Source organism: Arvicanthis niloticus, chromosome 3, assembly GCF_011762505.2.
Source record: "Arvicanthis niloticus isolate mArvNil1 chromosome 3, mArvNil1.pat.X, whole genome shotgun sequence".
NCBI classification, from domain to species: Eukaryota; Metazoa; Chordata; class Mammalia; order Rodentia; family Muridae; genus Arvicanthis; species Arvicanthis niloticus.
Genome location: NC_047660.1, coordinates 21,136,831 through 21,157,171, shown reverse-complemented (window position 1 = coordinate 21,157,171; position 20,341 = coordinate 21,136,831). Strand labels below are relative to the sequence as shown.

The following is a 20,341-nucleotide window of genomic DNA, read 5'->3' as shown; positions in this document are numbered from 1 at the left end:
TTCACACGTTGTATCTCTTAACACTTTGGGAAAAAAAACTCAAGGGTTGGGGTAGGAAAACACAAATAGTTACCGGGAGACAATTTCCTGAGGATAAACTGATGATGGATAATATAAAGGTTAACTATTCTAAAGATACAAACCCCTTAGCCACCAACACACGTATTGGTGAATGGCATGTTTGGTCGAGGTCAGTCTCCGTACACAGTATCTCTGGCTTATCCAACATTATATTCATATTATTTCCTATGTGGAACTGAGGCGCTATTAACCCAAGGCCCTACATCTCCCACATGGCTCTGTTAATAAACAAGAGGTTTTCAGTGCAAAAATGCATCTAAATAACATACAATGGTACTTTTTTATACTAACTTTTTATACCATTTTATTTCATATATAATTTATACGAAATTATTTGAATGTGTATGATACAACTTGGAAGGAACTCAGGGGGGAATTGGAAGAGACATCATTTATCTTTCAAACTGATTGGCACCTTTTATTCTTGACAATAGTTTGCTCTTGGGGTGAAGAGATTTATTGTGTTAGGTAAAAATCAATAGAGTAATTATTTATAAAATCTTGGTCTGCTTATGAACCCCCTAATCTCCTTCACAGAGAGAGAGAGAGAGAGAAAATCTGAAGACAATTCACTGCTTTGATTTTCTTTATTTTGGTTACCTATGCATTTTATAATCTACTTGGTTTTTAGAATTCAAATCAACTAGAAAACAGCAATGAAAGGCCGTAACATGAGAGGAAAGCATGATTACAAACAACAGAAAAGTAAATCTGATAACACTTCATAGTAAAATTGGCCTTCTTCTACGGCATTTTGTTTTCAGATGGTTTTATTTACATCTAACATGGAGAGTCAACCCTGCTGCCTACACGAAAGACATGGGGAGAAAAGAGGGAAAAATAGCATCGAAACGTGAATCTGAGCTAAATGGGCAGAAGCCCCATGTTTTACCTTTACACTGTCATAGATACAGTTTCAGATAAAGTGATAAAATGTGTAGTAATTGTCATACTTAGCTTTAAGTTACTTTGTAGTAAAAAAACAGACAAATGTTGTCTCCCCTGTGAAGGGAACATAGACAACTGTCTCAAACTGGCTTGTGACTGCAGGCTGACAAGACGCTCTAGGCTTGACATTGAAGCTGCTTGACCCCCTCAGAGCTGGCACTGAAGGGACGGGATATAATATGCACCAGTGAGTATTTTTAGGCAAAACGACTGCATGCCATGTTTTCTCTATTGTTTATGGGGAAAAAAAGAAAGCTTCCATTTGACATGTTAGGACTTTCTCAGGGAATACCTTAACCTCCCCATCTTCCCTTCTCTGAGAGAAGTACAGCCCTTACTTTTTGGCTCCTTCAGGACTCTAAAGTCTGTTTAAAGCATGAAATACAATCCACACTGACTCCAAAGTGCCCCAAACTGAATGACATTAAACTTTGATGCCTCATAGTGTGGGGCCAGGCCAGGACCTACCTGCATTGCTCGCTGGAGCTCTGCCTCAGTAGAGGGGACCGTAGGCCGTGCGCCTTCCCATCTTGCAAGTTCAGCTTCCTCCTTGAACTTGAAGGTGGGTGGCTGAAGGTGTGAGCCCGTCTCCGAAACTGTGGAGAGTCAGAATCCTCCTCAGGGAAGGCGTGCCAGGCGGAGGACAGTGGAGAGGCTGGCGGTGTCCCAGGGGGAGAATCCCCCGGTGAAAAATCCTACAACAGAAACCCGGGAAGATGTCTGCTGCCACCGGGCTCGCTACAGACACCCAGACACTCAGGGCTGAGTGGTGAAAGGAGACCTGTCGTCTTCCTGACTCATGACCAAACTGTTTTGTTTTTCTTTTTACTCAACCCTGGTGAAGACTAATCTGTTTCACCACAACCCACTGCTGCTGATAAGCAGGTGTCACGAGCATCCGAAAAGATGGTCAGGAAAACAAGAAGGCCATAGGAAAAGGTACTCTTCCCCTGAGGGCTGTGGTAAAAATGCTAGGCTACTATATACCCTTCCCATTGTTGCCAGAGGATGAAAAGAGGCCATGACCCAAAGAGGGCGGAGTCTCATTCAGGGCTCTCCTAACTTCTGTGACCCTATGGCCTCTGCATGTTTGCAGTAATGTCAAAACAGTATCAGAGCATCTCGGTGCCTGAGGCTCAGTGCAAAGCCTTTGGAAAAAATAAATTAAAGCCCGTGAATTATCTTCCTCCACTCTGGATATTTCTGTCCAGTGGCATGATCCCTGTGGTAAATTTCTTTGAAAAGACATGAAAAACAGGAAATGAACCCAAGGGAGCCCTCTGGAATGCCTCTCCCATCCGGTGAAGAGACAATATAAATCTTTCAATCCAGTCAGGTATGCTACTTAAATGGGCACCACAAAGAAACCATCTGGCTTAATGAGACGGGCTATGGATAACAGATACATACCAACTAGGTCTCTGGTGCCATCAAAAGTTTAATTAAAAAAAAATAATAATAAATAGTGTTTTCCTAGGACAACAAAGGTTGATAGTGCCCCAAGTTGCATATTGCAGAAAACAGGAAACAGGAAACCCACAATAGGGCTGGCTGTCTGTGAGACAGACGATGATGTTGCAGCTGAAATAGAAGGAAAACAAAAAAGAGGAAAAGAAGTAATAAGGTAAAAGAGTAACAAAAAGTCGGGGGACTCATGTGCACGTACTGGATGTGTGTGTGTGTGTGCCTTGTGTGTGTGTCTGTGTGTGTATGTCCGTGTGTGTGCCTTGTGTGTGTGTGTCTGTGTGTGTGTGTGTGCCTTGTGTGTGTGTGTGTCTGTGTGTGTGCCTTGTGTGTGTTAGTGTGTTTTGTGTCTATGTGTGTGCCTTGTGTGTTTGTGTGTTTTGTGTCTGTGTGCCTTCTGTGTGTATGTGTTTGTGTCTTGTGTGTCTCTTTGTGTGCCTTGTGTGTGTGTTTGTGTCTTGTGTGTCTGTGTGTGTGCCTGTGTATGTTTGTGTTTTGTATGTCTGTGTGTGTGCCTTGTCTGTGTATGTCTTATGTGTGTATGTGTGTGTTGTGTGTCTGTGTGTATGCCTTGTATATGTATTTGTGTCTTGTGTGTCTGTGTGTGTGTATTATGTGTATGTCTCTGTGTGTGCCTTGTCTGTGTCTGTGTGTATGTCTGTGTCTGTGTGTATATGTGTATGTGTGTATGTCTATGTCTGCGTGTATGTGTGTCATTGTGCATTGTGTGTCTGCATATGTGTTTGTGTGTGTTGTGTGTCTGTGTGTTTGTGTGTGTTGTGTGAGTATGTTGTATGTCTGTGTGTTTATGTGTATGGTGTGTGTGTGTCTGTGTGTGTGTGTCTGTTTATGGGGTGGTAACTGAATGTTTCCGTTTGTTTAACTTTAAATAAACAGTTGCTCAAATACTATGTGCAAATTATCTGCAGTGCAAAGCAAAAGCACAGAGTTAGCCAATGAAGGGCATACCATGTTCCAATAAGAGAGAGATTAGCTGAATGAAAAATAAACTGTTAATACCCAGAATCTTCTCGTTCAAAACAACAAAGCATCCAATATTTATCTATCAGAAGATAAAAAAAATGTTATTACAAACTAATTGCTCATGCATATTTTCCCACGGCTTTGGCTAACAGCAGTGTTTGGTAAACCAGAGAGCTGTGACTAGATTAGATACCTTCTCTGAGGCAAGACTGTTGGACCGTTCAAAGCTGTCCGCACTTCCGAGCCTCCCTCTCATTCTGTTAGCCCCCTGTGTGAAGAGCGTAGACAGAATCATTACGACTGCAGCTTGCAATCATACAGGAAAAGTACAGAAGACAATTCAGTTTTCACTCCACCTAAGAATTAAGTTAATCCCCTGGGTTCATTCGAACTGGCCCGCTGTGGTACCTGTCACCAGAACACAGTGCACCCAACTCTTCCAAACCACATTGTTCCTTACTCAGCTGTTGGACAACAGCAAAGACGCCTCAGGCTTCGGGGCTTATTCCGGTGTCAACCTTAAAGGCTTCTCAACCACAGGATCAGTGAGAGTGTAAGTCTTGTCTTCCCTCACACAGACAAATGCAAATGTGGACAGGACATTAAGACACCAAGCAAGTGACACATGCCTTCCTTGCAATGTTTTATAGACATCACAATTCACATTACAGGAATATAATAAATATATAAAAACAGAATATAATGTAATCCCAATCCTTGAGAGGCTGAGGCAGGAGGATTACAAGTTCCACATTTGAAACCAGCGGGAGCTTCAGAGTGAGTTCAAGACCAGCCTGAACAAAATCACGTATAGAAACCAGAGTTCTGTCCTTCGTATTCCCAAAAAAGCCTCCTAAAATATATTAGTTTCGCTTTATTCATTATTCTATAATGCCAATAAATCAATCCACTTTACAAGCTTAGGTGTCAGTCAACATCTGGCTCTTGGTAGACAACTCAATGCAATCTAAAAAAACATAGCATAACTAACATAACATGATGACTTTCTATTCCTCATATTACATACAAAAAAAACTAAGCAAATTAAAGGAAAGTAAACCCAAAAGTGGGTTGTGAAACACATCAAACACAAGGTCTTAAGGGGTGATGCATTAAAGACATGGAAAGGCTTTAAAAGGAGTGACCAGAGACACAAGTCAGCTCCTCTGCAAAAAGAAGATACGCAACATTTCAAAGTATTGACTTGTTTTAAATCTGTCCATATATATATATATATATATATATATATATATATATATATTGTGTGTGTGTGTGTGTGTGTGTGTGTGTGTGTGTGTGTTTAATGTAGGGGTGGAAGGAATTAAATTTTATTTTAATCTTTAATCAAAGTAACACCTGTACAATGTTCCGAAACTCAAATTTTGTCAGCCGATCTTATAATGCAAAGTTTTACTACCCCCTTCCTTCTCTCACACTTTGAGCCGCACCCCCAAAAGCGAGTCTTGAGATGACTTACAGCTGTGGTTCTCGACCTTCCTACTACTACATCTCTTTGATACAGTTCCTCGTGCTGTGGCAAGCCCCCAGCCACAAGCTTATTTCCTCGCTACTTCAGAACTGCGATTGTATTACTTTTATGAGTCATAATGTAAATGTCTGATATACAGTACATCTGACATGCAACTCCCCCAAAGTGGTTGTAAACACCCCACCCCCACCCCTGTTGAGAACCACTGATTTATACCAACGCTTCCAGTATTCCATTCATGGTATCATTCCTTAGTGGTTTTGGTTCAGACATGATCTGGAAGATGAAATAAGTATTCTTGCTTGTTTGAACACACACGAGTTCTCACACTCTCTCTGTGTCTCTGTCTCTGTCTCTCTCTCTCCCCCTCCTGCCTCCCCCATCTTCTCCCTCTCCATCTCTCTTTCCTCCATCCTCAATGCCATTTTATCACCAGCTAAATCTTAAATCTGTCTTCTCTACTTTTATTATTTTATTTTAACATTATTTTATTATTTCTATTTTATTTTATTATCTGCCTTTGTAAGAACTGTTGGCGGCTAGCTACACGGCTACCACAAACTTCATACAATTGCATCTTGTGTCTTGGCTCTTCCTTTCTCAAGGTGTTAATGACTTTTTTATTCAGTAATCATGAAATTCTCCAACAGATCATCACATGGCCAGATGATCCACCAATGACAGTCTTCATCTTTGAACTCAGTATCGAGACCTTTGCCCTCCTGCCCTGATCTGGACTCAATCCATAGCACTTCCTGGTAGCCTCTTCACCATCAACCTGAAATTTTCCTTCGAACCCCCTGGCATTAAAATCCTGTCTTCCTCTTTTTCGGTGTTCTTCCTCATTTTGGTGACACACACACACATCCACCAGGTACTTTCTGAGAAAGGGGAGGCTAGGATGCCATTCATCTTGATTTACATAGCCGCAAATGCCCCTACTGTATGCTTACGTTTCATCAGTAGTTCACTTGGACATTTGAAAAGTTTCTTTTATCATCCGTTACCCTTGCTCAGCATCCTTTGTTCAGAACTCTGGAGGTTTTGTGACTCTACAGCTGTGTACATGGTGCTGCTTCCCCTTTCAAGCAACCCTGAGAGGCTCCGTGACAACGTGCCTTAGTGTGAGCTTCATCCAGCTGCTCTGATGTGCATTGCCTGAGCTATTCGATCTAGAAAGCCATGATCAATAGCGCTAACATATTTCCTTTAATTATTTGTTTGAAAACCTGTGCCGTGTCTTTGGGGAGCTTTGTCCTTTGCTGGAGCTCCCAGAGCATAGCCCTTCGATGTTTACACTGCTCAGTTTTCCCACTGAGCGTTCTCTTGTCCTGTTTGCCAGATGATTTCCTTCTCTAGCCTCCTACGGAACTTTTCCTTTGTAGCGACTACTGACAGTTTTAAGAGCCCATTGTTACCTTTAGTTCATTGTTTCAGACTTACGGTAGCCTATCTTGCTTTATAAAGTAAATTATTCTCATTCGTGGTCAGTGTAGTAATAAGTTTTAGATCTCCATAGGCTCCTTAGAGAACAACAACTATATCAACAATAGAAGTCACAGGCAGGGCTCATGAGCTATGTGGTGGTAAGCGTTCCACACTGCATGGCAATTCTGATAGATGATTGTGCCCAAGGTAACTTCCTAGCTAGCAAAGGACAGGCAGCAATGTAAACATGGGAAGCACAATTAAGAGTCTGCTCTATGAGCGGGTGGGCGCAGGGAAGGGGGGAGATTGTGATAGAGGGTGATGGGAGAGGTGCAATGAGCAGAATATAAAGTAAATAAAAAACTTTAAAATTCTGAACAGCAAAAAAAAAAAAAAAAAAAAAAAAAAAAAAGAGTATGCCCTTGAGCCCCTACTCAGTGCTGCCCCCTGTGGTCAGGCTTTACGGAAGGTGGACTTAAAATAACAGGGAATTCACCTTCCTTAGGTACTTAGGTACGTGGAGTTAGGTGTCCTGAAATGACCTAGAGTCTCTCAGTGTTCTTTAAGCATTTTTAAATCGGCATTATAGCAAGCACGCATCTAGTTAGGAGATATATTTACAGCTAATGAACTTTTGCAGTAGTGTGCGGTTGAAAGACAATCAGTAAAGCCAATGCCTGCTCCTCTTAGCTGTGGTTTATATGCCAACCTGCCCCATATCACAAACCACTTCCATTAGAAAAAAAAAGAATTTAAGCCACCCACGTGTTTTGCTCCTTGTGTTTTATCCATATCTGTTGTACTTGTTTTTATGTAAAATAAAGCAAAATTGCTTTTTAAAGTACCAGCAAACATTAACTCTAAGGAATTCAGTGGACACTGCCCTGAAGAGCAGAAAAGGATTAAAATCAAATCACATTTCTACACCAGGGAGTCTATAGGAAACCCGAGAAACAGCAACAAGCAACCAGAACACAAGGTTCTATCTTTAATCTCTAAACACACGGCTTTCTCAGTTTTACGGCATGACGATTGGATAACTCCAGTACCAGTCATTCTCCTTGGGCCCATGTTTCAGTGTTTATGATCTGAGCTTCTGAGAAATTACAACAGGAATCCCATCTCATAAACAAGTGCATCTCACTTTGGAAAGCAATGTTGAGCTACACTCAGACTTGACTGAACTTCTACTATGTATCCCAAAGGGGGAAATGGTAAGTTGTGGAACACAAACCCCTTTAGATCTGTCAGACTTTTACTAGACAGATGGACTGGCCAGCCTTCTGTTACATGTGAAGACCTTGGTAGGCCACAACATTTATAGCATTTGGCATCACTCCAGGACACAAAGGCTACAGTATTCACTGAGACCAAAATAGATTGGCCTTGTCTTTGCTGCAAGCCATTACAGCAATTCAAGGCATGCAGAAGAGACATTTCAAAGTCAGTCTGGCAAGGACTGTGCAGAGTACCAAGGCCTAAATGTGGAGCAAGGGCAGCCCTTCAGTTTTTTTGTAAACAGCTTTCCAGCCTACAGTGAATACCGAGGTCAGACCTCCAGTGTGGCCCTTTTCCAATGCTAATTTATAATGTAACTCAGTATTGCAATGCACATTTTATAAATGGAGAAACTACAGTTGAATCAAAATGAAACTGTCCAAGTCCATAGCCATACAAGCTGCCAGGGCCAGGCTTTGCTTTCAGGTCCCCTTGCCAGCTCGACTGTTCTAATGAAATTGTTACTAAATACTGTGTTCCCTTCCTGCAGCTGACATTTTGACAAATGCCAATCCCCTACCTGAGAAGTCAGAGCTTCAAGTATCACACTTGTCTGGAGCAGCAGCTCTCAAACTTGAGGTGGCATCAGTGTGACTTGGGGGGTTGTTAAAGCCCCCACTAGTGGACATGACTCCAGATTTTCTGATGAAGCAGTTCTGAGGTTAGGCCAGGAGTCTATACAACGGACAGAGCACTAGACCAGCAGTTCTCAACCTGTGGGCTGCAATCCCTTTAAGGTGGCATATTGGATATTTACATCGGGACTCATAACAGTAGAAACAAAATAGTTTCATGGCTGGGGGGTCACCACAACCTGAGGAACTGTATTAAAGGGCTTCATTAGAAAGGTTGAGAGCCACTGTCCCAGATATTGGTAAAGCTGCCCACGTGTGTCCATACTTTAAGAAGAAATGCTGTCCTAGAGCATGAAGCATCACAATGGTGAGGTAAGTAGCCAACTTCATAGTGTACATCAGAATCACCTGTAGAGCTTCTACACCAGCGGCCTCAGTCCCACCTCCTGTATATTTTGATATGATAAGTCCAGGGTTCTGTGTCTGAAAAGCTCCATAAAAGATGCTAGCAGTCCATTGCAGTAACCACTCGGCCACCTCATCTCCGTGATGCTTGCAGACAGGAGCATATCTATCCTCTGAGAGGCTCCACTGAGAAACCGACTCAGACAGATATAGACACCCACAGCTAAACAGTGGATAGAGCTTGGGGACTCTTATGGAAAAATAGGAGGAAGGATTATGGGCCCCGAAGGGGATAGGAACTCCACAGGAAGACCAACAGAGGCAACTAACCTGGACCCTTTGGGCTCTCAGAGTCTGAACCACCAATCAAAGAGCATACATGGGCTGGACCTAGGTCTCTCAGCACATATGTAGCCAGTGTGCAGCTTGACCCTAATGTGGATCCTGACAACACCAATGGGAGTTATCCTGTACATGGGATATCTTCTACCTGAGTTGCCTTGTCTGACCTCAGTGGAAGAGGAAGCACCTAGCCTATGAGAAACTTGAAGTACCAGGGTGGGGGGATACCGAGAGGGGTACCCACCTGCTCAGAGGAGAAGGGGAGGGAGAATGAGGAAAAGCATGTGTCAGGAGGTGGCTGGGGGGGGAGGCAGTAAACAGGATGTAAAGTGAACAAGTAAAAAAATAAAATTAAAAAAGTATTTTAAAAAATAGATCATGGCCAAGGAGACTGGCAGAGAGGCCAGTCCTCTCCACTGCTTACTTCTGTGAGTTCAGTTTAAAAATGACAATAAAGGATTGCCTACATGCTGTTGGATAACCTTATATTCATGCACACATGGGCAATATTAGCTGGACACAGTGGGATATAAATATATACCCACCATAATGAAAAAGTCCCACTAATTCCTAAACCCCAGCCTGTCTACAACAATTCTTTTAAATGGAGTTCTTGCAGTGATTTTTCTCAAGAGACCCTTATTATGCACATTTAAAAATATTTTAACATGACAAGATAATTGATAAGCAAAACGACTGTGAGTTTACAGTGGGCTCCTAAGCTATTAAGCACATTCATTCAGAAGAGCCCTGGTCAGTGATTAGCATGAACCCCCTTACAGGGCAAGAGTACCATGTTCGGTGTTATTTAAGTCATGCTTTCACAGTGGTACATGGCCTGTGAGGAGGATAATGTTGACCTGGAGTGTGTGGCCATCCATCTTCTGTAAGGGCATAACTCAGTATAACAGTTAAAATAGAGGAAGGCCTTGTAATGGTGAGCTCCCCATGCTAATAAATTCCCCCCAAAATGCTACTTGGAATGGCCTAGGATGGATGGAGAGACAGACAGACAGACAGATGACAGATTGATAGACAGACAGACAGATAAATAATAGATGATGGATGGATAGGTAGGTAGATAGATAGATAGATAGATAGATAGATAGATAGATAGATAGATAGATAGATACAGGTAGATACATAGACACATAGATAGATGATAGATAAGCATACATATAAACATACATATAGAGTCATATAATAATTCAGAACTAGTAGCTAAATGACACATAGAACATTGTACATTATTTTACAATAACAGCAGCTAGGTTGAGCAGTACTCTAAGTTCTGTCTATCTGTCTGTCTGTCTGTCAGCTCATTTACTCCTCACCAATTCCCCAAGGAATGAGCATGCCACTGCCCTACTCCCAGAACACACTAAAGTGAAACAAAAGAACTCTGTCCTCTGTGTCTTCTTCTGCTTTCTGGTTGTTAATGACATCACACCATGAGGCAAGAAACTAATAAAATCAAAGCTCACAACTCTAGTTCGAGGTCAAGAGGGCACGTCCAGCAGGGAGGTGATGCAGGGCATCACATGGTGAGACAGCAGCCCCACTTTAGAGCTAACCTATTAACACATCAGTCAACTAGCCGTACGAATAAGTTAATCATCTCATGTCGTGAACATGAGTATATCCGTACATGTAAGCATCCTCTGACTGAGCCCATTCTGCTGCGTGTGGTCCATCTCTTCACACCACACTCTCTTCACACCACTGGGGCTACTACACTCCGACTGCAATTAGCATCAGCCTGTTCAGAATCTAACTACCTGCATAAGGCCCCTTTCTCTCTGAATGCTTACTCCTCCCTCTGCCTCGAATACTCAGTGAGACTTCCCTTCACAGGCTAAGCCTTCTTTCACTAAGTAGGCTCCCCACATCAGGCACTCTCTTCTGCTGGCGGCTGTCTCCTGTAGGCTGGCTCTTGGACCACAAAGGCAGCATTCACACCTGAAACATGGCAGCCCAGGCCTAAGACTTTATGATTCAGAAAGAGGAAATCCAAGTACAAGGGGAAACATTCTGCTAACATTTAAATGAAGCATAACATTTCTAGATTGGATACATAATTTTTCCATTACTTCATACTGTTCTTAACATTTTATGTCAGTATTTAATAGTGGACAAAGGAAAAGTAGACATTTTAAAATACATTATGAGATATCAAAATATCAAAAGTTCTTACAGAATTGCACATAAAGATTTGATCTCCCATTTCTACACATACATATCTCTAACAAGAAATTTCTGTAGCTTGACTTCAGATTTCAGAAGTCAGAGAACAAACCTGGACCTTTAGAAGAAGGAAATCTGTTTTATGGGATTTCTAAGTCACAGTGCTGTTATGTAGCCCAGGCTAGCTGCCCACTCCAATCTTGCCTCTGATTCTCAATACAGGGATTACAAGATTATGTTACTCAGTGTTAACCCAATTAAAGTTATCTTAACAGCATCCCTTGACGATGTCTTCAGTGAGCTGATCATAAGTGAAGCAGAACACAGATGCATTTACCTAGGATAGCCCAGTTCAATCTTACCCTGGAGAAGATATTTTCCAAGGAGGAAGTTAAGGACCTCTTGGCTTTGTTTTTTAGAACGTCAAGCTTGAACCTCCCGCTACTTGTCGAATTTTCTGGGATTGTACTGTTTGAAATAATCTAGGGAAAGGAAAACAACAAGGTTACAGTGTCAACACACTCAAGGTTGAATGAGGCTTTAAATGTAGGCTCAGGAGTCAGCAGTGAAAAAGTGCAAGCAATCTTCAAGCCGCTCAATCAGGACGCAATAATTTAAGTCCCACACTGTGAACACAAAGACTGTAAGGAGGAGAGCTTAATACTGTAGGTAATAAAAAATGACAGAAATAACACCTTTCCTCCATGCCTCTCCATCTCATGCACATTTTCCCACTTCATTTACCAACGATTAAAAACCTGGGATGTCAACTTTTCTGCTGTTTTTCAGTTGACTACCACCATCCCTTTCTAAAGTGTCTGTATTATGTCCCAGTCATAGAGAAAGTAAGCTTCAAAGAGCAAAAAACTCTGTAGTAACCGAAGCAGAAATCTAATGATGCCTCTGTTAAACTCTGTTTTCCAGGCTGGAGAAGTGGCTCAGTGATTAAGAGCACTGGTTGTAAAACGATGGACTGGGTATGAGGACTATCTTGTACCTCACTGGTACAAATAGGCATAATTATGCTCTAATTGTATTTTGAGAGAAAAGTTTTATTTTAACAGGAAGGGTGATATGTAGGAGGAGCTAAGGGGAAGGAGTACCGAGAGGAAGAGAAGGAATAAGGAGAGGAGACGAAGAAGGAGAGGAGAAGCTAGGTGATGAGAGAGAGAAAGAGAGAGAAAGGGGGGGCATGGAGGCAGATGTTCACGTGTCTCCACCAGTCAAAGATAGTTGATATATCTAGGTTGGGTATTGGGTTACACTTCTGATTGAGCATTACCAAACTTATAAAACCTTTGATTAACATTTTAAAAAAAAATTGTATACAAGCAAAAGGGAAAAGGGAGCATGGGATAGGGGTTTTCTAGGGAGGGGAAATGGAGAAAGGGGATGGCATCTGAAATGTAAATAAAATATCCAATTAAAAAAAAAAGCACTGGTTGGTCTTGAAAAGGACCCAGGTTTGCTTTCCAGCACATCCACAGTAGATTACAGTCTTTTACAACTCCAGTTCTAGGGGATCCAGTGCCTTTTCTGACCTCTGTGCTCATCCCATGCACACACATGGACGGACACATGTGCCGGCAAAACAATCAGGCAGACAAAAATAACTAAATCATAAACAACAAAGACGACAGACCCTCCATTTTTAATTTATATACAGTCATGAATGTTTCAGATTAGTAAAACTCCATCGGTAACATGAATCGATGGTGTGTCCATGGTTGGGTGCTCTGTGTATTTAATTCCATTATAGTCCTCTGATGACATGAGAAGGTGAAGCTAAGGGAAACCCTGAAAGGGGGCCCTCAAGTACTAGATAAATGGGAAATGTGTTGGTGCCAATGCCAAGAAGAAAGGCACTGTGTTTTAGGGGAATTCATCTCCTAGGCAAATTTAATGTCACACAAAGGTCAGGAAAAACAGAGTCTGAAAGAGCAGACTAGGCTGCTGGCTTCAGGCTGGTGCAGGATTTCCCAAAGGGCCACACCTGATCACCCCCTGCATCTCTGAAGGGGAGGATGAGACTGGCTCAGCTAGCAAAGAAGTTTCTGCATGCCTGAGCACCTGGGTTAGAGTCAAGGGAGATTCCCGGGAAGAGAGAACTGACTCCTGCAAACTCTCCTCTGACCTCCACACTCATGCACACACAAAACACACAAAATGTACCAAAGACAGAAGCAGCAGCTTTGGCTCCAAAGCCAGGCACGGTGATATGAGCTTCTAATTCTACTTCTGGAAAGCCTGGAGCAGGAAGACCTGGAGTTTGGGGGGAAGCCTGGGCTCCATCTCAAATGTCTTGACACCAAAATAAGTTACTGATGCAAAAGGTGCAGTGAAATACAAAGCCACGATTTATCCGTGTCCTTAGGAATGGTGCATTAAGATCCTTCTGATGAGGCAGAGACAGGCGGATTTCTGAGTTCAAGGCCAGCCTGGTCTACAGAGTGAGTTCCAGGACAGCCAGGGCTACACAGAGAAACCCTGTCTCGGAAAAAAAAAAAAAAAAAAAGATCCTTCTGATGGTGGTCTAGTGGTGGGTTTTGTTCATTTGTTTGTTTATTTGATGTTTTTGGTTTGTTAATTACTATGCAGCTGAGAATTTTCTCAAAGCTATGGGCTCAGACAAGCCATCCTTCAGTTTACAGCAGACACAGGCATGCACAAGACTAACTGTTGTCCACGCTATCATTCAGATAAAATGGGTGTAGAAATATGTAAACAAAAAACCATAGGTCAATGTAATTTTAACGTACATTCATTCACTGTACATCGAGAACATACATGCTTTTTTCCCCAAAATACCAAATTATTTTATATTTTGAAACTATAATGATTCTATCTCCATGCTCCAATGTCTGCTAAAATTTCCCATAAACTTCATAAATGCTGGGATTTTCTAAGGCATCGTAACACCCCAACAAAGATGAGAGCCCAAAGGAAAGAATTCTCTCCCATATCCTGTGTAATCGTTTAACTACAAGTGTAAATTAATGCACGGACAGACATAAACCAAGGAGGAAGTCTAGACTCACCGCCGGCCCTTCCCCGATGTGCACGTGGGTCTTCTGCTTGGCTTCACAGAGCTGCCTCAGGTGCAGAATCACAAGTTCGTTCTCCTCCTGGTCGCTGATGGGTTTCATTTTCTGTTGAAAACATGAGGGGAGAGCCGAGTAGGGCAAACCATTCTCACTACTCTGGGTGTAGCCTCAGCTACATTTATATGTCCAGAGGATACATAAAAACCTAGCTTTCCCATTCAGCTAGCCCTAGGGATGTATATTTTCCAGGCAATGGAATGAAAATAAGAATTCAATGATGGGACCCCATGTCACTCCTGACGTTTATTATAGGAGATCTGTGAATAGTGTTACCTGAACCCGTTCAAAGATGTCAGCTTGCTCGTTATCTGTCAGCGAAGAGAGATGCCTCTGGATTACCAGCTTGGCTCGTGGTGGGTAGAGACCTAAAAGATGAAGGATTCGTGAGGTGGAGGCTACTGCAGAGGCCTAAGCTCATGTCGGCCATTACCCTCCCTCCTCGCCCAGCTGGTTCCTAACTTCATCCTTCTCAAGAAGACGACCCTGGAGCATGACAGTGAAAAGACAAAACCAAGTAGTAAAACATGACACCTAAACCAGCAGATGCCTCGGTGGAGAATGTGGAACCACACCTGGATGGAGAATGTCTATGAAGAATCTCTAATGCTACCAAGCACGGCCAGCTTCCACTCAGTAAACTCGCAAACCAACTACTATGAGAACTCCCAAGAAAACTCACATGGCAGCCCAGAGACTGTGTTAGTTAGAAAGTCAGGAAAGAAAGTTAAGGGCTAGCCTTAGCCACAACTGCTGAGCTTCTAACTACCCATCATAAACATAAATGTACAATAATATTGAAATACAGGACAACTGAAACAGGGGTGAGTCCCCCCTCGGGACTTCCATTTAAATAGAATAAAATTTCATTTAGGACAATTATTCCATGAAATACGTTACTTCTCTGTATTGATAAATGTATAAACCTTTCCATTGTTTTTCATTGTCATTGCTGTTGTTCAGATAATCTCATTCTGTAGCCCACGTCAGCTTCAAATCTTGTCACCTCAGCAATCTCTGCGCTGTACAGCATACCTTTCCGTGTGTGCCAGACCGTAAATTCCAGAAAATATTCCACACACACACACACACACACACACGCACTCAGAGTTTACATTAAGTCCTTGTAGAATTATCTCCAGCCGGGCAGTGGTGGTGCACGCCTTTAATCCCAGCATTTGGGAGGCAGAGGTAGGTGAATTTCTGAGTTCAAGGCCAGCCTGGTCTACAGAGTGAGCTCCAGGACAACCAGGACTACACAGAGAAACCCTGTCTCAAAAAAAAAAAAAAAAAAAAAAAAAAAAAAAAAAAAGAATTGTCTCCAGAAAGATGCTTCTATTTTTAATTTTTTTTAAAGGGAAAGTTTAATTGACAGTTACAATGATCAAGTGAGCATCCATTACAGCGGTTGATTGTAAAGATACAGGTTATCTGTCACTGTAAGTATTGTCACTATATTTGGATTATAAAGAAGCCAGGTAGCCATATATAATATATAGTAAACTTTTAGATGGACTAACAATTTTTAAAAATAATTTGGTACTGAGCAAGATGGATCAGAGGGTAAAGGTGCTTGCTTCCATGTTTGATCCCCAGAAACCAGATGGTAGGAAGTGAGTAGTAACTTGTACAAGTTGTCCTCTGACTTCTACATGTGGGTCTTGGCACATCAAATAAATATAACTTCAAAATGAAAAGATGGGATTATAAGGTTCTCACTCTCAGGCTGTGATGAAGACAGTCTGAAACGTCAAGTCATGATTTTAGGGTTTTCCATGCATCTGTTATTTTTATTTACAATGAATAGACAAAGTTGCTGACTAAAAATACTTCCTTAAATGACTCAATTTGGTATTACAGAGTTTAAATACAAGCACTACCATGTATTATAAGCCTACTGTTAAGTTTTCTAATTGGATTTCTAAGGAAAACACAAAGTGTCAGCTAACTGAAGCAAAGCTATCTGTTCAGATTTTAGCCATGTGCGTGGGAAAATTTGGGGGAGGGGGGGATGGGGTTGCATGTGCTGTAGACACCAGCGGTTGATGTTGGATATATTTTCTCTCTCCCTTCCACCTCAGTTTGGAATGTCATTTCAGCCTCAGCTCAACTGTCTTGCCATCTGTCCCATAAGACACAAACACATCCGTCTCTGCCCCTTCCACCCCAGCAATGGGCTAGCAGGCTCGTGCCAACGTGCCCACCCTTTGTAAGTGTGCTAAATGTCGGTCCTCACACTTACAGTTTGCTGTCCACCCACTTGGCCACCTCCTCAGGCTCTACACTTTAGCTACTTTTTGAAGATGACCCAGATCTCTGCAGATAGCCTTAAAAAAGGCAAAGAAGCCTTTTTTAAAAAATTGCTTCAAAAAAAAAAAAAAAAAAAAAAAAAAAAAAAAAAAAAAACCCTAGAATTTGGTTCACGGCTACAAGGCTTCATGCACCGTTGGCTTACACAGGCTTGGCTACAAGTGCACTGTTGAAGTTCACTATGAGGCAGGAACAGGGACAAGTACAGTAACTTTTCGCCCTTCCTTTCTCTCTGAAGCATACACAAGATTCTGTAGAGTCACAGAGAGGATACTGAAATCTATTTCAATGGGAGGAAGCACTCATAAGCCTGGCTTCTTATGTTCTAGCAGAGGCTCCTGAAGAGGCTCTCAGATGATATCTTATCATATTGATTCTCAGATGATATATTTTATCACATTGTTTCACATCCCTGTGTGAATAAAGAAGAAACTTTCATGCTTCACGCAGACTGTGGAACAACAAAGCAAAACATCAGAATTGGATCAGAATTGATTGGGCCAGAATTGGATCCTGGATGAATAAAAAAAAAAAATAAAAAAAAAATAAAAAAATAAAAAAATAAAACCTGGTGAAAAGCATTGAAGGCTTTTATTTGGATAAGAGTTAATGTCCAGGTTCACTCCCTGCTCTGAGCATTGTTCTGTGCTACAGAGAGCATCCATGATAGAGACTCAGAAAACTCTATGGCCATTCTGTAAAACCAAAGAGTCGAAGACGTTTCAAACTTAATACACATGTTTTCTTATGTGGTTTCTAACAGATATGCTATCTATCTATGCTAGTCAGTAAGTCAGGTTTGCATTTACCAGGATGTAGAGGGACTCGGTGGTACATACTTTTAATCCCAGAACTCAGGAGGTAGAGGCAGAAGGATCTCTGAGTTAGAAGCCAGCCTCGTTTACATAGTGAATTCCAGGATAGGCAGGACTACAGAGAGACCCTGTCTCAACAAACAAACAAACAAACAAAAAGGATAAAAGGAAAAAGAATCCAGGGCTGGAGAGATGACTCAGCCATTAAAGGCTAGGCTCACAACCAAAAAGAATCCATGCCAGGTCCAGTATCCCTTTTATTTTTTCTGCCCTTAGATTAGGATACAACTCTCAGCTACTCCTTCTGTGTCTGCCTGCATGCCACCACGCTCCCCACCATGACGATAATGGACTAAACCTCCGAAACTGTAAGTGAGCTCCGATTAAGGAGTTGCCATGGCAATCGTGTTCAGAGCAATGGAACACTGGCTAAGACAGGAAGGTTTCCAGTACCCAACCATGAGTTAGTTCCTTCTTGTTGACAGGGTCTTAAGGGCAATCAGAGAACTGTTGGTCATCCTCAAGAACCACCTGAGAAGTGGCTTGAAAATGGCTTCCACAGCTTCCTGAGAAGTTTGTCCTTTTATCTTATATGTAGAGTTTTGACACGTTTGGGGGCCAATCTGCCTAGCATGTACTTCCGAATAAGCAGCTGCTGATAAATAAACACTTGAAATTAGTAGGTCCAGGTTATTAGCAATTCCTTTTATAATGTGTTTTATTTTGTTATTTTATTTTATTTTATTTTATTTTGCTTTTTTGGAATCTGAATACAGCTTTTTCATCTTTCAGGAATAAAAATGCTTTTCTCTTTTAATGCTTACTTTTATTTGGTTTGTGTGCATTGAGGACTTTCTTGGATCCAGCTGGACTATCTTATGAATAGCTAAGTGGAAGGTCTCTCTCCCTCTGTACAGTTTACTACTCCTACAAATCACACACACACACACACACACACACACACACACACACACACGTTCAATTTGGACATATACACTCCATTTGGCAAATGTTTCCTACATTGTAAAATAATAACTACTCTTTAAAAATCACCCTTATAACCTTTTAGATCTGAATATTAGTTTGAAATAGTTTTAGATCATAGAGTTGTGTGGATATTCAGTAAATGTACATCTAAGCACGTGTTGTTTGGTACCTATGGGATAGAACTCAGAACCAGAATCCACAGTGAGTGCATCAGCCGTACTGTGGAGTTTGCCCTGTTTCCATCCGTTACAGCACAGATTATCCTAACTCTTCCAAAGATCCTAAAAACCAAGCAAGTTTTGCTACAGTTCTCAACTTTCAGAATAAAGGAATATATCACGAAGTGATAGAGAGAAAACAAAAGGAACAACCGAACAGTCTTCAGAGTTTGTGTCTCTACCCTCACTCAGCAAATGTTTTCTCAGTTCCCACTGTGCACACATACAGCCAGACATAAGAACTGTGGGAAATACAAGCTCTTGGCTTGAGTTTGCCTTCAGAAGGAAAGGGAGAAAGGCAAGCATGCAGAAGCGACTGATAGCACAGTAGAGTTTGAGTGTGACTAGGCTTGAGAAACGCTCTGGGGGTTCTTGTTCACAGAGAAACAAAGAACTACTCAATAACAGTGGGGACTTCAGTGTGTCAAGATGCCAAAGCAAACTCGTCTCCTGCCAAGGCCATGTTCTATGGTACCTTCGATTCTCTCACAGAGCTTATGCAAAGAGTGCATGGGGCAGGCCTCACACAGCTTGATCTGAGTCTTGGCACTCTGCAGCGCAGCAGCGGTGCTGAAAGCTTGCTTGAGAGTCAGCATGACCTCATCCACCTACAAGAAGAAACAAAACTTGCGTCTATAAAAATTGGCTTTCACAGAAACATTAAAAAAAAAAAAACTCAACAGCAATGTGAGCCTTTATAAATGGCTGACTAAATAATAAATAATAGAATTCTGATGACTAACCAAGCTGAAGTCAGATCTTTCATCCATATAATTAAGAGCTAGATGAAATAAGACCACTGCAGTCTGTGGCATATAATATGGGTCTATTATTGGATGCTATTTTCAAGTCCCACAGGCGGCTACACTATCACAGACAGTTTAATTAGCAGATCAAGTCTTTGCTTAATTAAATGACTTATCAGATAAAACATCTCTTTGGAAGTTTCCTTGTGTATATATTGGGAACAACAAATTAGAGTCATGTTAAATTGTGTTAATAGGCACCCTATTCTTCTAGGTTGTTCTTAGTGTAAACAAAGCTCGGTTTGAGTAGAGCTCTGAGGATAAATAATCTCAAATTAAATACCAGTGGGGAAATCTATGAGTACTGTTGGCCTTGTGATTACACTGTCTGATTTATTACCATCTTACTTATAATTTGTGATTCTAACTTCTTGCATCTAAACTCCTAAGAACTGGTTCTTGCACTATGGGGCCAGCAGCCCAGAATGCTCAGCCTGTTTTCTGCATTGCTCTTGAACTGGGCCAGCATCGGAACCAACTATCTAGTATCCTAGTTACTCTTCATCTTCCTCAAGCTTGAGCACCTTCTCTGTGATTTAGTCACTGATGGAAGGGAAGATGGCCCCATATTTTGTAGGATTCTGGTAAAATTCTAAAACCCTCATGGCAGAGATGTTGGATCCCAATGGTCTCATCTCAACCAGGTCTGGTAAGCAAAGCCTCCTTTCATGTCTAGCACAATATGTCTCCACTATGTTCTTCCCTTTCTTCCATAGCCAAGTCTGGGAATAAGTTGCTCTAAAGGAATATTAGTCTACTTCTTTACTTGAAGATAAGAGGAACCTGGGAACAAAAACTTTACTAGCCCGGAAAAACTGAAAGGAGACTTCAAAAACCTAAGCAACCTGCCATCATCGTTGTTGTACTTCATGATATGGCGAGCCTCAGAGAAGCATAGGGATAATTTTACAACACTCTATAAATAT

General features: G+C 41.6%; 1 protein-coding gene across 3 annotated transcripts in view; it reads right to left on the bottom strand.

The window, feature by feature from the left end:
- Positions 1-20,341, bottom strand: part of Tbc1d4 (TBC1 domain family member 4) — a 162,107-nt gene that overhangs the window by 33,069 nt on the left and 108,697 nt on the right. For all 3 annotated transcript variants that reach the window (XM_076930630.1, XM_076930629.1, XM_034498948.2), the window contains exons 5-10: positions 19,085-19,217; positions 14,556-14,647; positions 14,217-14,327; positions 11,541-11,660; positions 3,671-3,745; positions 1,498-1,724 (exon numbers count right to left, since the gene is read on the bottom strand). In XM_076930630.1, coding sequence (XP_076786745.1) covers positions 1,498-1,724; positions 3,671-3,745; positions 11,541-11,660; positions 14,217-14,327; positions 14,556-14,647; positions 19,085-19,217 — 758 coding nt within the window. The remainder of the gene's footprint in view (positions 1-1,497; positions 1,725-3,670; positions 3,746-11,540; positions 11,661-14,216; positions 14,328-14,555; positions 14,648-19,084; positions 19,218-20,341) is intronic.